Source organism: Saccopteryx leptura, chromosome 3 (genome assembly GCF_036850995.1).
Source record: "Saccopteryx leptura isolate mSacLep1 chromosome 3, mSacLep1_pri_phased_curated, whole genome shotgun sequence".
NCBI lineage: Eukaryota > Metazoa > Chordata > Mammalia > Chiroptera > Emballonuridae > Saccopteryx > Saccopteryx leptura.
In genome coordinates this window covers 22,910,058-22,925,355 of record NC_089505.1, presented here as the reverse complement: position 1 = coordinate 22,925,355, position 15,298 = coordinate 22,910,058, and the positions used below count along the sequence as shown (strand labels likewise).

The 15,298-nt window shown below is 36.4% G+C and overlaps 1 protein-coding gene across 7 annotated transcripts in view; it reads left to right on the top strand.

The window, feature by feature from the left end:
- Window positions 1-15,298, top strand: part of ADGRG6 (adhesion G protein-coupled receptor G6) — a 141,261-nt gene that overhangs the window by 54,125 nt on the left and 71,838 nt on the right. For all 7 annotated transcript variants that reach the window (XM_066373107.1, XM_066373105.1, XM_066373104.1 and 4 more), the window contains exons 3-4: window positions 11,492-11,833; window positions 14,100-14,726. In XM_066373107.1, coding sequence (XP_066229204.1) covers window positions 11,492-11,833; window positions 14,100-14,726 — 969 coding nt within the window. The remainder of the gene's footprint in view (window positions 1-11,491; window positions 11,834-14,099; window positions 14,727-15,298) is intronic.

Here is a 15,298-nt window from a genome sequence, read left to right as displayed (position 1 = left end):
AAAATAAGATCCATAAAAGTGATGTATTAGGGGAAAATATGTTCGGTAATTTAAAAAACTATTCCTTTCTGGCAAAATCACACACACACATATAAACTATTAACATCATTTTATAAACAAATATTAACTCCTTTTAATATTTCAATGAACTTTGTTTTCTGGCCCATTTTGCACAGTGAGGCCAGCAGCAGGCTTTCTGTTAGAACAGTGCCACATTGGCTCCGTCATGCAGAAAAATGCCGAATGCCTTGCTCATCCTAAAAACTGAAAGTCAGCTGATTATATTGGAGGGAGAAGAAAGTCACTTGGATTGCCGAGTAGCAATTCAACTCACATTATCTTAGCAAATGCCTTTCAGAAAGATCTGTTCTCCAGAGATTTTCTACTTCCCATAATTCATTATTAAAGAACCCCAAAACCTAGTTTCTCATCTTTTCTTAGCAGAGATTTTATGTCAAAATGGTACATACTTTTCCCATCATAAACCCTTCCCTAGGAAAAGGGATGTATGTAGCTAAAGCTGTCTCTTTATACTGACTCCCAAAGTGCCGTTGTTTGAGTTTCCCCTTTCCATTTTTCTGTGAGATGGAACTCCCTATGTAATTTCAGGATGCACTGGGGCTCAGTATGCCTCTTCATCAGCTTTATTTTGATGAAGAGTGGGACGACCACACTGTGTGTTATACGGCTTGTATTGGACCAGAATAGAATTATATTGATTATTCTTTCAAAATCACTTCTTCGATAATGCCCTGCAAACCTTCCCTACTTGATGTGCTAACTGGGATCATGAAAGGAGTCAGTATGTTAAAATAATAGTTCTCTTTCTCTCAAACGCTGCAAAGCAGAATGGTAATCAAGAGCATAGAAATACTTCTACAGAAATTTCGAATCCTCGTCCACTCCCCCAGCAGTGATGGGAGCCGAGGTGTATCTCCTGAGCAGCTCCGCTGGCCAGTGACAGTCAGGCTGGCCCCAACTCAGTCTTCTCGGACAGACCCTGGTGAACTTCTGTTCTCTGGTCTGCGCCTCCAGCTGGGACCTGCCGCATGGTGGGCCCCGTAGGCCACCCAGCCCAGCCCCCTTTGGTGGTTTGGCCCTCTCCCAGGTTGGCCTGCAGGTGTGACCTCATTCACCCACCTACCCACCTATAACAAGCCACTCTCCCATTTTTTTCAAGGTTAAAAATAGAACTGGCTGAGAGGAGACAGTAAGCAAGTCGAGTTTTATACCGTCCTGGAAACTTATAATTATGAAGTTCGGTGAACTTCGTGAACTTTTTCAAGTGTGTTTTTGCCGCAGGCTTGTGATTGATGTGGAGGATCCCTGGGGCAGAGGTGAGACTGTTTCAATGTGCAGGAGCTGATCGAGGTGCCCGGATCTATGTAACCTACCAGAGTTAGCACCTACCTCGCCTCGTCCCCAACCCAGTGCAGCTGGAAATTACATAAACATTTTAGCAATGGCATAGCAAGCCAGCATTCAACCTTGCTTCTCAATAGGTGTTAACTTTATAAAAGCCAACTGTTTTTTCTTTTGTAAAGTAAACTGGTAGGCATCAGGAACACTAAAGCAACTACATTAAGTAGAAAGAAGGTGATTTTCTTTTCCTGTTGTAACCACACTCTAAATCTTAACAATCTGCCACAGCTTGCTCTATAATTCTAAGCCAGCAATATTCAAAATAGCACAATAAGGACTGTTAGCAAGATGTGGAAATTTTCTTGAGCAGTCGGAATATATCCCAGAAGCCAGGATGTTTGCTGACCATTAGCTCTAATTTCATTCAATCTGTATTGGCTGACTGATGGTCCCAAAGCGGACAAATGAACACAAACAGGCTGAGATTCATGACTGCAGAAAGACCCTCCTGTCGTATAGGCTTGTGAACTATACATCAGTACACACTTTTCCTTAGGGAAGCATCAGCTGTCTTTAAGGACTCTCTTGGAAGCTTCTTCCTAGTAAAGGGAGCAATTGAAGCTCTTATGTGTAAGGACCTGGATCTATCTCCCATATTAGGGTTTTAGAACCAAAACAGACATTTCTTTCAGATGTGGAAACCCAAGCCTCAATGCCCAGTGACAAGCTCCGAGTCACATGGTTAATGGAAGAGCCAAGACCAGAACCCACTGTGATCCACTTGTAATATGGCCAGATATTCACATAAACATGGCTATTTTAAGAGGAAGGCAATTTATTCTGCTCTTGTCTGGCACAAAGTAATTGCTCTCACTAAATACTACTTGTAATTGCTGTTGTTATTATTTTTATTTCACCCCCTCTCTCTATTGTTAACAATATGTTTTATAAGTTTATATGGCTTGTATACAAATTTTAAAGGAAATACCTTAAAAGACTTAATTTTAGATTTGGGAAGGATCTTGACAGAGCGTCTGGTTCAGCTTTATAAGTACACTGTCCTTGCCACAATGACTTTATTTTTTTGCAATAATAACAAAATATTTTTACCAGCCTAGATGATATGTTATGATTTAAATAGAAAAGAGTTAGGAGAAATCTTTTTAAAGTTGAATTTCAGAGTTTGCAGAAAAAAAACTTAAGGTTATCTATTTCTCTTTCTCTGTTCTGCACTAATATATTCTACTTGAGATCTACATGTAAACATACACATATTTTAACATTATATAACTTTAAACATTATATAAATATTTTGAAAAGTAATTCTAGGGATGAATTAACTTAAGGCAATTAGGCAGCATAGTTAAACAAGCTGTTTATGCAATTATGGCAAGCTTTACTGAGAAAATATTTTTATTTTTAAAAATCTATATTATGGAAATCTTATATCAGCCCTTTCTTATTACTAAGTTGTTAACATTAAAAAAAAAGTGTTTCTTAAAGGGACGACATTATGCCAGTTGGAGCTATAATTTGCTGTGCTCCAAACCTTGACTATTTAAACTGCTTCCATTTCTGTGTACAAACCTGAGTGGGTTTTTTTTAATGCCCTCAAATTAAAGGCTTATTTGGAAAATTTGAGCTAAGATGCACACTTACCCTGTTACTGCCATTTTCGCCTCAATATATTCTCTCAACCTATTTGGGAGGGCAAGTTTTTAAAACCAAAACTTGTTCTAGCTATTAATTTCAGGTTCTTCACCTGCACCACATAACATGGAGTAAATTGGAAGCAATAACCTTCACTGACTTTTCAAATTTGTATGACTGCTCCCTCCTGCCCTCACCTTCTGGCAATCATATGTGGAGACATCTAGAGGAAAACTGAAAATGAATGGAAGTAGGGACCCAGAAAATTAAACGAATGAATACACAAAGTGAATGAGTGAACAAACTTGAATGAACAAATCAAAATATGGCTAACACGGTCTACTATTAGATAACAACCACACTTGCAACAACACTCAAAGCTAATTGTCTTTGGAGCATCTTACCGTAAGCCGAGAATAGTCCTAGTACTTTATATGCATCGCTCATGTGCTCAGAAAGTTAGTAATGCACTGTTTAGCCAATAATGACATCACTGCCTTCATGGGTATTAGAACTATAATTAGCTTTTATTAGGCTAAGACATTCTCCACTTATGTTGGTAATATTTAGCAATATTTCTATGGTTAATGCCAACAAAAACTAGTTTTACTCTCCAGTGTTGCCTAGATAATCCGTATGGAAAGATTTTCTGTGACATTCTCAAGTGGAGTAAACATTAGGTGAGTGGGGTTTTTTTTGTTCTTTTTTGATAGTTTCCTCAGTTTTTCTTTAGGGATAATAAAACATTTGAGATCAAAGTAAGACAGGTCTTCACTGAACTCTAGTTTGGTCACTTTGTTGCTTTTCTGTTTCACCCATCAACAGTTCGGCTGTGCTTCAGTGATTCTTGTAAATTAATCTCCCCTACCACGGTGACAGCTATTTTCTTTCCACAAACAAGCTGTCATGGTAGCTTGCTGTCTTTTGTCTTTCTTCTTGTCATCTTTGAAGTCCTTTGAGTTAAGCTGCAGTGATTCTTACAAGGGTCTTTGTTCACTGGTAGTTTTGCGTTATTTATATGTAAAAAAGGTGAAGTTTAAAAAAAATTACCTGTGCTAAACACAAATCTTACTATTTTACTTTCCCTGATTAAAATCTTTTTTTTTTTTTTTACTATTGCTCTTATTATAATTTTTTTAGCATGGTTTGCAAAACCCTACAGAACCTCATTTTATTTCCCTTGTCATCTTTGTGTCTTATTTCTCCCCACTTTGTACACTGAGCTTCCCCTAAACGGACTAGTAGATTGATTGAACAATCCATCCGCTCACCCTACTACCCTGAACACGCTCTCCTCTTTCTCCTCTGTCTCCCTCTCTGACCCACTTCTGTGCTGCATATTTAGGTCTCAGTTTCTGTCTCATCTATTAGAAATGGTCCCATATCTGTGGAGTCTAAAACTAGATTATCACACTCATCTACCTGTTCTATCAGCAGTTTTCACAGTGTATTATCACTTTCTACTTATTTATCTGTATTTGCAATAATGTGCACATTCCAGATCATATCTTGACCATGAGTGTATTCCCTGTACTCATTACCATACCAAGCACATCGATGCTTAATAAGTATTTATTGAGTGAATAGATGTGAGGGATGGTAAAGAGATGAGTTAGAAAGGATGAAGAGGGCAAATCTGGAGTCCTGTATGTGTCATTCAGAGGAGCTTATCTTGCTGAATCCCAGTGAAGAGTTGGAGTTACAGAAAATACACTTTTAGACTTGTATTTGCATTTTTCATAGATGTCTTATAGTGATGTGGAGGATGAATTGGAGGTAACAAGACTATTCACAGGGAGGCTAGTTACTGAGCTTTTTGTATGAGAACCTTAAACTAAGTGGCCATAAAAATGAGATGAGGGAATAAATTAAATAACCATGAATAAAATAACTGTCATACCCATTGACAAACTATTTGAAATGGTGTGGGAGAAGGAAGAGAAAAAGGATATTCAGACTGCTAGCTTAATTATTCTCATACTGTTGTCAGTTACAAACTCTATAAAACAAATTTTTTGAGTTCTGGTGTTTGGATTGAAGGGGTCTATGGGATATCCAAGAGGAGATGTTGAGCTGACATTCACAAGTGTGGGTGTGGTGCTCAGTAGAACATGTATGTCATCAGTGTTTGGACTGTGTTTGAATGAGCTCAGCCAGATAGAATGCGTGTAGATAGAGGAGAGCTGAAGAGAGAGGAGAGCCCCCAAAACTATGAGCTTGAAGCACATGTAGTTGTAAGGAACAGAAACACACTACAGCTGGATCAAGTCAAGAAGGGGGAAGGTAAGTATAATAAGAGTTTCTGTCATAGAATCCAAAGACAAGCTATAAAGAACAGGTCCTCCCGTTGCTTACTAGACTTGGAATGTCTAGAATTAAAGTCTTTGTTTCCCAGAGCTCTGTTTCCTCTCATCTCTGTTCTGCACATCACTTGCTCTCTCTGTCTTTTTGTCTGCCAATCACTGTCCTTTGCAAGTCGCCAAAGATCTGCTATGCTTAAATTTATACAATTCCATCATTCCATCATTCACCATTCTCTGAATAAATTACCTGTGTTTCTGATTTCCAGTTCTCAAAGAGAGAATCTGGCTGAGTAATCCGATTCATGGTATAAATGTGATAGCAGGAGATTGTGGGAAGAGCATATCTCTTTGGGAGAAGATGTATGCATGGGGACTGAATAGCTTCTATAGTATGTTGTTATTTAAAGGAGCAATTCCCAGATTATAATGTGCTTATGAATCATCAAAGAATCTTACTGAAATAAATTTTGGATAGTAGGTCTTGGTGCCTTTGCATGCTCACCAAGCTCCCAACAGGTGACGCTGCAGCTGCTACTGATGGTCTAAGGACCAAACTTGGAAGAGTTAAGATTTAAGGACAAGCAGAGTTCTGGCAATTCTCAGAGTGGGCAGAGTAAGGGCAGGAGGAGGAAAAGAAGGTAGGAACTATGAGGGCAAACTAAAACATCAGGGAGTGTTCAGAGGCATTGAATGTTGCGGAGAGTGAATGAGATAAAACTGGAAGCCCCTTTAGTATAAATAATGTCCACGATTTCATGACTTCTTTTCAGTAGTGCTCAGAAGCTTGTGCATTAGACAACAAGGAGATCCATGTCTGGATTAATACAGAGTTGGTGGGTGTTACAGCACAGGAAAATGGAAGAGGATAAAAGACTTGAATATTTTAACCACAAGGCAGATTAAATGATAGACCAAGCAGTTAGGTTGTTTTAAATTATGCATTGCCTTGGATTTTTTTTTCTTTTTTAATACTAGAGAAAGACTCAACTACTTACTGCTTGAGAGAGAACAGTTTCCCATGAAAATGTGTGTGGGCGTGTGCCTATGCACGCACATGTGCTTGTGTATTTAAGCCTCTTGCAAGGGATATATATCAATATAATATGCTGACTCTAGACAGATTTACAATGTTTCACTTGTTTGGATCTTCCAAAATTATTACCTTTGCCATTACATATGGAATGTTCTCATGCCAAGCTGATTATGGAAAGACAGGACTCAAAGTCTAAACATTAACAATCTTACAGAAGATGGAAATGAATTTGAGGGTGTGGTGCATGTAAATTTCTTTGGAGATTCCCGAAATTGTCAAGTTAAAGGTGCCTCATCAAGGAATCTTTAATTGAACTTCTTGTTAGTTTTCTAGCTATGCCAAATTTTATTGAAGTGACTGAAGTCAAGTGGTAACTTCATATTCATGTTGCTTCCAAAGAACATTTTGAGGTGGAAACATACAGAGGGAAATCAAACCACCTTCTGGTTCGCTCTGGGGAAACCAAAGTTTCGGGAATTAACTGATATACTTGCTACTTTCAAGGGGAGTGCTTAAAGAGGAGTTGTGAGGGGGAGGGGAGGGATACTTGCCAAGTCTTTCACATTAACAGAATCACAGATTTGTTGTGAATTGCAAATTCACAGCCAGATTGCCTTCAGATTCTTTGCCATCCTGAAATAATTTGCAGAAAGGCCTTAAATCACTTAAATATAAATTGTCACTTTGATGAAGTTGTTCAGTCCTGTATATTATCAGTCATTTAATACCTTCCAGCATCTAAAGTATTATTTATATTTTACATTTCAGTGAAGATACATCTGGCAGAATTTCATTTGATCTAGAAAATTGACGTGTGGCTGTCCTGGTTTTGTCGTGACTTAGGCATTAGAATTGGTCCTAGAACTCTCAACTGCTGGTCTTTAATTTTAATTTTTAGAAACAGTCAAACCTGCTAAATATTGTAAACCTGTTAAAGCAACTAACGGGCTTTTCATTCATTAGAATTTAATATAGTCATGCAGGTAGTTCCAAAAGGACTTTAGATAGATGCAAGCTGTGCAGGCAACAAGCTAAATTTTCTCTAAATGATTTTTACTGTCTAGTTTTTCTAACAAGTTCATTAGTGCTCTTTCACAGACATTCAAATAAAGAGCGAGATTTAATTCGAATGCATTCATTTTGTTCACTTTTTAACACAGTATAGGAAAAACAGTTATTTCATCTACAAATCTGTATTGGAAGCAGCTAAAATTGATCTCTTTGTTTATCTCTTGGGGTCTGAAACTCGTGTTTTTGAAAGATGTTAGAGAACATCGTATTAGATTTACAGAGAAATAGTTGCAGTGAGAGTGGAGTAAAAATTCAGATGTCTGAGAACAAAACAGTAAGATAATGCTTGTTGAATCTATATCTAAATATTGTGTATAAATTAAGATAAGCTTTGGCATGACCGGAAGATTTCCCATTGTAGGTTTAAAAAATAAAGTTTTGTAAAAGTATGTATGAGTAAATTATTGCCAAACATTCACAAGGCAAGAACTGAGGGTGGAATTCGTTTTGTTGTTTTTTAGATTACCTGAAAACTTTGCTTTTGTAAATTATAGGTGTGAATATGTTACGGTATCTGTCTTCGAGAATATCTTGAACAAGATGTTTTGAGTTGGGTAGCTTTTAGAAGTTATATTAACTATGGTTTCCCGAGGCTTCATTCAGTAGCTACTTCCCTAGCTATCTTTCTAGGTATCCCTGCCTTTAAAGAGAACATATTAATTTCTTAATAAACTGACTCATAGTGTAGGAATCAATTAGCAGTAACATTAGATTTCTACAAATTAGAAAATCCAAAGAACTATATTTTAGACTTTTTAACATTCTTTACCAAAATATTTCAAAATTAGTCTCTTAACACTAATTTTAGGATGATTACACTATGTTTAAGAAATTACCCATTAAAAACATAGTCTCTTAAAACAATATGTGGGCTTCTCACATTGCTGTCTTTTGATAGAAAGACACTACACTTCAAAAGTGCTGGTTTAACTCTTGCTCCTGCTATCAATTAGATGTACAACTTTGGGCAAATTATGTAATCTATATTAGCCTTGTTTGTTTCATCTGAAGATGAAGGGGAACTAATTCTCAGGGTTATTATGATGTCAAATGAGATAATATATGCAGAAGCTCTTTAATGTGAATTGATCTATAAATATAATGAACATGATGATACTATACCTAGTTTCATTGACATTTAAACCAATTAAGATAATCACTATTTAGTAGCACTGTCTCTAATGCTGTCTGTCTACTGCAGATGAGAATCATAGAGAAGAATGCTTTAAATGTTTTTTAGTGAATATTTTGGGAGTCTTCTCTTTCTTTTCTTTTCTTTTTCTTTTTGTGTGACAGAGAGAGAGAGACAGAGAGAGGGACAGATAGGGACAGACAGGCAGGCAGGGAGAGAGATGAGAAGCATTAGTTCTTCATTGTGGCACCTTAGTTGTTCATTGACTGCTTTCTCATATGTGCCTTGACCGGGGGACTACAGCAGACCGAGTGACCCTGTGCTCAAGCCTTGTTCACACCAGATGAGCCCGCGCTCAAGTGGGCAACCTCATATTTCGAACCTGGGTCCTCTGCGTCCCAGTCTGATGCTCTCTCTACTGCTCCACCTCCTGGTCAGGCTCTTTCTCTTTTCTATCCCAATGAGTGCCTAAGGGGAAAAGAGGTGCTACTAAGGTGGGGTGCTAGTTTTCTTCTCTTAAATTATTGATGCACAGATTTTGTGTTATATTAGCAATTAATAGTAGCCAACACTAAAATAGTGCTAACTGTGCACCTGTAAAGCTCCCAGACTTCATTCTATCAACCGATCTAATCTACCCAATATCCTTAGGAGGCAGGTACTGTTATTACTGCCATTGTGAAGTTGGTGAACGTGAGGCACAGAAAGATGAACTTGTTCAAAATTACATAGTGTTATCAATCAAACTGATTTTCCTGTACCTTTAATTCAACTCTTAGGAAAGGATTGGCAGAATAATATACTATGAGAAAGGGCATCATGAACAATTTCTTGGTTCTTGGATATAGGGAATGACACCTCTTTTTGGAAAAATGATGCTGTCTGAACAGACAGTACATCTTATTTTACTTTCTGTTTTTCTTTTTAAATTGTTAGTGTGTCTTACTGGATAGATTGGTATTAATTTACTAGGATTACTTCTTTATCCTGAGCCCTAGGTATGGTAATAGGAATCTAACCTTAGAGAGGTCCAGTCATCTCAGTCCCATGCTATGACTGAACTAATTGAAAGACTTTAACAGCAGAACATATATGTCCTTAAATATATCACTGTATTTGTTCTAACTACTATTTTCAAGAAAAGTTACTGTATTTTCACGCTACTCAATTCCATGAAAAAGAGAGGAACACAATAAATGTAGTGATTTATAATAACATGCTGAACGTACTTTATTGTTGGAAAACTTGTCAGTTTTATGGCAACTTCTTTATCCAGAATGTTAGATAAATGAGATTACTGCCTACATTTTATACAAATATTTAAAAACGGTGAATATTAATTGCAAAAGCATTACTAGACGGGAAGACAGTTGATCTTGGTTTCAGGTTATAATCCAGAGCCTGGATAATATTAATTGAGAAATAATCAATTGCTTTACTTTTCATCTACCTCTTATTACCATTTGTCATTATATTATTTATTTATCTGTGGGTCCAAAACTGACATGTAAGAATCATTCAGAGATTTCATCTTCCCTGTTCATTGGTGTCTACTCTTTACAATACTGCCTGGCATATAGCATGCACTCAGTAAATACTTCCCAAATGAATGCATAAAGAGATAATCACACAAGTATGTAACTACATACTATGAACAGATGTGATAAAAGATAGTATTTTCAAAACTATAAATATTCCACACATGCAAGGTGATACTAGTTATTTGAGTTTTAGAGAAAATACAATCTACCAGAAGATAACCTGTTTTTATTGTTTTTTTTTTATTGGTTCCTTTCTCTCTTTTTTAAAAAATTTTAAATTACAATTGACATTCAATATAATATTAATTTCATGTGTATAGCACAGTGGGTAGACATTTATATCATTTACGAAGTGATACTCCCAATAATTGTAGTGCTTACCTGGCACCATGAATAGTTATTACAATATTATTGAGTATATTCCCTATGCGAGACTTTACATCCCTTGATTATTTTGTAACTACCAATTTGTATTTCTTAGTCCCTGCACCTTTTTCACTGAGCACCTTTCCTCATCGGGCAACCCTGTTTGTTCTCTGTATCAGTGAGTCTGTTTCTTTTTTGTTTATTTTGTTCATTAAATTTCACATATAAGTGAAATCATATGGTATTTTGTATTTCTCTGTTTGATTTACTTCACTTAGCATTATACCCTCTAAGTCCATCCATGTTTTCACAGATGGTAAGATTTCATTATTTTTTATGGCTGTGTAATACTCCATTGTATATATGCACATCTTCTTTATCTAATTGTCTATTGGTGAAGAAAAGGGAAGCCTGGCTCCCTGTTGGTGAGAATGCAAATTGGTGCAGTCACTATGGAAAACAGTACAGAGGTTCCTCAAAGGAAATTAGAAATAGAACTATCTTCTAACCCAGCAATTCCACTTCTGGTTGCTTTCCCTTTAAACATTTGCTTCCTAAGTGTTTCCCTTCTTTTATGTCTATGGTTTGTACATCTGTATGGTTCAGTGACCCCTCAGACCCAGTTCAATTACTCTGTAAAATAGAGATTCTTAACTAAGATCACTGAAGCTTTGTGAAATATATAGTTTCCTCTTGAGGCCTCATGTGCTCCCTAGAAATCTGTGCCTAGTGTAGGACCCTGTGCATTTTACTGGAAGAATTTCTATAACTTCTATGAGATTCTCAGAGTATATGACCCTCTCCCCCAAATTTAAGAATAATTGCTCTAAAATTGCATATTTTTCTTTTACTTTTTGTTGTTTTATTGGTACTTCTTTTTCCTTGAGATGGTTAGATTTTACTTTTAATTTTCCTAATTACATTTTGGTATTTTAAAATGTATACTGTCTGTCTCCAGTATGGGGTATTCTTGGACTAGCGTGTGCCTCTGAGCCCAGCCGTACTCACTGTCTCTCTTTTGTCTGGCCAACAGTGTGGGGATGTGCCAGCTGCAGGGTTGTCCTGTCCAGCCCTTCTGGGACCTTCACTTCTCCGTGCTACCCGAACGACTACCCTAACAGCCAGGCTTGCATGTGGACCCTCCGGGCCCCCACCGGCTATATCATTCAGATAACGTTTAATGACTTTGACATTGAAGAAGCTCCCAATTGCATTTATGACTCATTATCCCTTGATAATGGAGAGAGCCAGACTAAATTTTGTGGAGCAACTGCCAAAGGCCTATCGTTTAACTCAAGTGCGAATGAGATGCATGTGTCCTTTTCAAGTGACTTTAGCATCCAGAAGAAAGGTTTCAATGCCAGCTACATCAGAGGTATGTAAACCAAAAAACAGTGCCAACCTTCTGCTTTCATTTAACATGTTCTACAGTAAACACAGGACCAGGGGACAGACTTATGTTCTTTAATGTGAATGTGAATGATTAGGATTAGAATGTAAGGGCCAGAATTTGTTAATAGTCTCTGAATATTCTCATTAGCAATGTATAGCTAGCTACCAGATCCAACATCTGGTTACAGTAGAGCTGAATTCTTTTATATCGTTTATATGCAGAACATTTAAAGGCTGTTTGGAAGACATGAGATATTCCACAGCTAATAATTAAAATCTCTAATTTTAACATCCCTCCATGAAATGTTTAAAACATTCCTATTTAGAAATCATTTTGTTTTAGGCTTTTAAGATGTTGCCCTTTTAAGGAACTATGCTAGGGGACAAACATAGAAAATTAACATATAATACAATTTTAAAAGAACTATTTATAACTTAAAACTAGTAAACAACACAACCTGAGGAAAGCTTCGTGAAAAATGGTGGCTGAATGAAAGGAAAAAATATTTTTATCAAATATCTTTCCCAGATTCTGGCATATCTCAGCATTTAAATAATTCTTTCTAAAATCTGTCTCCAGTAAATTGCTTAAGGAAAATGCCAGCTTCAAAATTATGAGATGTAGTTACACAGTTACATCTTAAGTAGATGCCATGTGTGAGAAAAAGAAACAAAATAGAAAGTCACCCCCATGAATCTGACTCTCATGATTATAAATTGTGTTTTTGGTGGCAGGGTTATTTACTGTTTATAATTGACAATGGAGATATGTGTGGTTAATGGTTGAAACCCATGCTTTAATTTTTTAATAATGTTTTTAAAAGGGTAAAATATTATAGGAAATTTGGAAAGATAAAAGAGGCAAATTGTAATTACCTATTTGTATACCTCCAGCCATAACCACTATTAAAATGTTAATGGACATGTTTTCTTCCAGCCTTTTTATTTAAACAACATATGCAGAACACTGGGTTCATATTGCCTAAGATCCCTTTGGGTAAATAAACCTGTAACCTGCTTTCTGTTTAAAAAGTGGACTAAAGTCCATAGTGCTATTAAATTTCATAATGATTTTTTTAACTAGACTATATTACAGTACTATTTCTACCATAGACCTTTTCATGGTGTATAATAATATATTCAAACTAGCATTCCAGTGACACCAGTATTAAACTGTATTTTTGAGGAGAGCTGCTTCACTCTTAAATCAGTTCATGTTTCACAATGTCTAGTATATTAGCATAGGGCTACATTGTATTATTATTTAGTTGTATTATTTAATATTTTTAGACAGGTCACAGAAGGACTAGGGCAGCGGTTCTCAACCTGTGGGTTGCGACCCCGGCGGGGGTCGAACGACCAAAACACAGGGGTCACCTAAAGCCATCGGAAATACATACACAGGTTGAGAACCGCTGGACTAGGGTGATGTGTTTTTATTTTTAATTTATTAAGCATATAATAAAAGTAATCTATTATTATTCTGTTAGTAACCAGTACTAGCGATGGATTGACTATGGCACAAGCACTACACTAGTGCTTTGCAGGTATGAACTTACTTCATTTTGTAGATGAGAAGACTAGAGCAGAGCAAAGTGAATAACGTGTCCAAGGTCACAAAGCACTACGGAAGTGCTGGGATAGGGAGCTCCGTTGTCTGTCCTTTGAACCACTTCTCCTTATATCCCTCACTAACTATTTCAAATGTAAAGGAAATATAGCTTAAAATTCTATTTTTGCTTGTTTTATTAGACTCCCTGTCCTCAATGGAATTGTCTTGGCCTTTGTTCCTGAAATGCTGTCGTAATGGGGTGTCTGAAGGGGAGAAAGGCAACTGTTAATGAAAAATAGAACTGTTAGTTCTTATGTTTAGAAATTATTTGAAAGCAACATTTTCAAAAATCTTGGATATAAATGGAACTTTTCTGAAACTGATAGTTTTTAAAATTATGGGTTTTTTTTTTCCTTTCTGTTCAGGGATTAAGAAAAATACTTGTTATTAACGTAAGGTTTAAGTACGAGGTCCAATCATAATTAGAGTTTAAATCGGTGGGATTTCCATTGCTATCACTGTTACTGGTATAAGGTAATGAGTTGGTGATAGAGGATAGATGGACAGAGAAAGAGGGGAGAATGGGGCAAAAGTCAGTTAGTAGAGTGATGGAAGGGTGGGTATAGCAGACATTTTTCATCTCATTAATCCATATCTGAAGTTGACATGCTTTATCTGTTGCTATGTTTTGTCCTAGTTGCTGTGTCCTTAAGGAATCAAAAGGTCATTTTACCCCCGTCACTGGATGTGTACCAGGTATCTGTTGCAAAAAGTGTCTCTATTCCGGAGCTCAGTGCTTTCACACTCTGTTTTGAAGCAACCAAAACTGGCAAGGAAGACAGTGAATGGATGGCTTTCTCCTACTCCAATGCATCCTTCACACAATTACTCAGTTTTGGAAAGGACAAGAGTGGCTACCTTTTTATAGCTATAGCTGGCTCAAAATGCTTACTGAACAGCGTGCTACCTGAAAAGGATAAAGAAGACATTTTCACAGAAAGCTTTGAGCAGCTCTGCATCCTTTGGAATAATTCCTTGGGCTCCATTGGTGTAAATTTCAAAAGAAACTATGAAACAGTTCCATGCGATTCTACCATTAATAAAGTTATTTCTGGGAATGGGAAATTGTTGTTGGGCTCCAATCAAAATGAAATTGCCTCTCTAAAAGGGGACATTTATAACTTTCGACTTTGGAATTTTACCATGAATTCCAAAATCCTCTCCAACCTCAGCTGTAATGTGAAAGGGAATGTGGTCGACTGGCAAAATGACTTTTGGAATATCCCAACCCTAGCTCTGAAAGCTGAAAGCAACCTAAGCTGTGGTAAGTCTGTGGGATATTAATCCTTTCTTTAAAGCGTTTCTCTATGACTATGTGTGTCAACAAAAAAATACATATCATACATACATGTATAATTACATATATATGTACACACATATAATACATACATGCATGTATAATAAGCACATATACATACACATATGTAGCATTAATGAGCTCTTTTAATTTTTAAAATGTTATCTGCTTAGATATTCAAATTATGCATTTGATTATAAGCCATGTGTTTTCAATCAAAGCATTTGGTTCTACCATTTTTTAAGCTTTCTTCATTTCATAAAATATCACACAGTTTATCACTAATAAACAATAGTTATAATTATCATGTCTCAAATAGAAACGTTAACACAAGATCTAAACACAAGAAATTAATCACATAGATGATACAGTATAAAGCTGATTTTTATCATCCTGGAATGAAATTTCTATATTGTTATTTAAACAACCACCTGAAAGTATGATATTTACATGGTCAGTATTAAATATCACAACTGTCCATTTAAGAAAAATCTTTGATAATTAAAAAGTATTGTTGTTTTCTTTGAACTCTTTTTCTA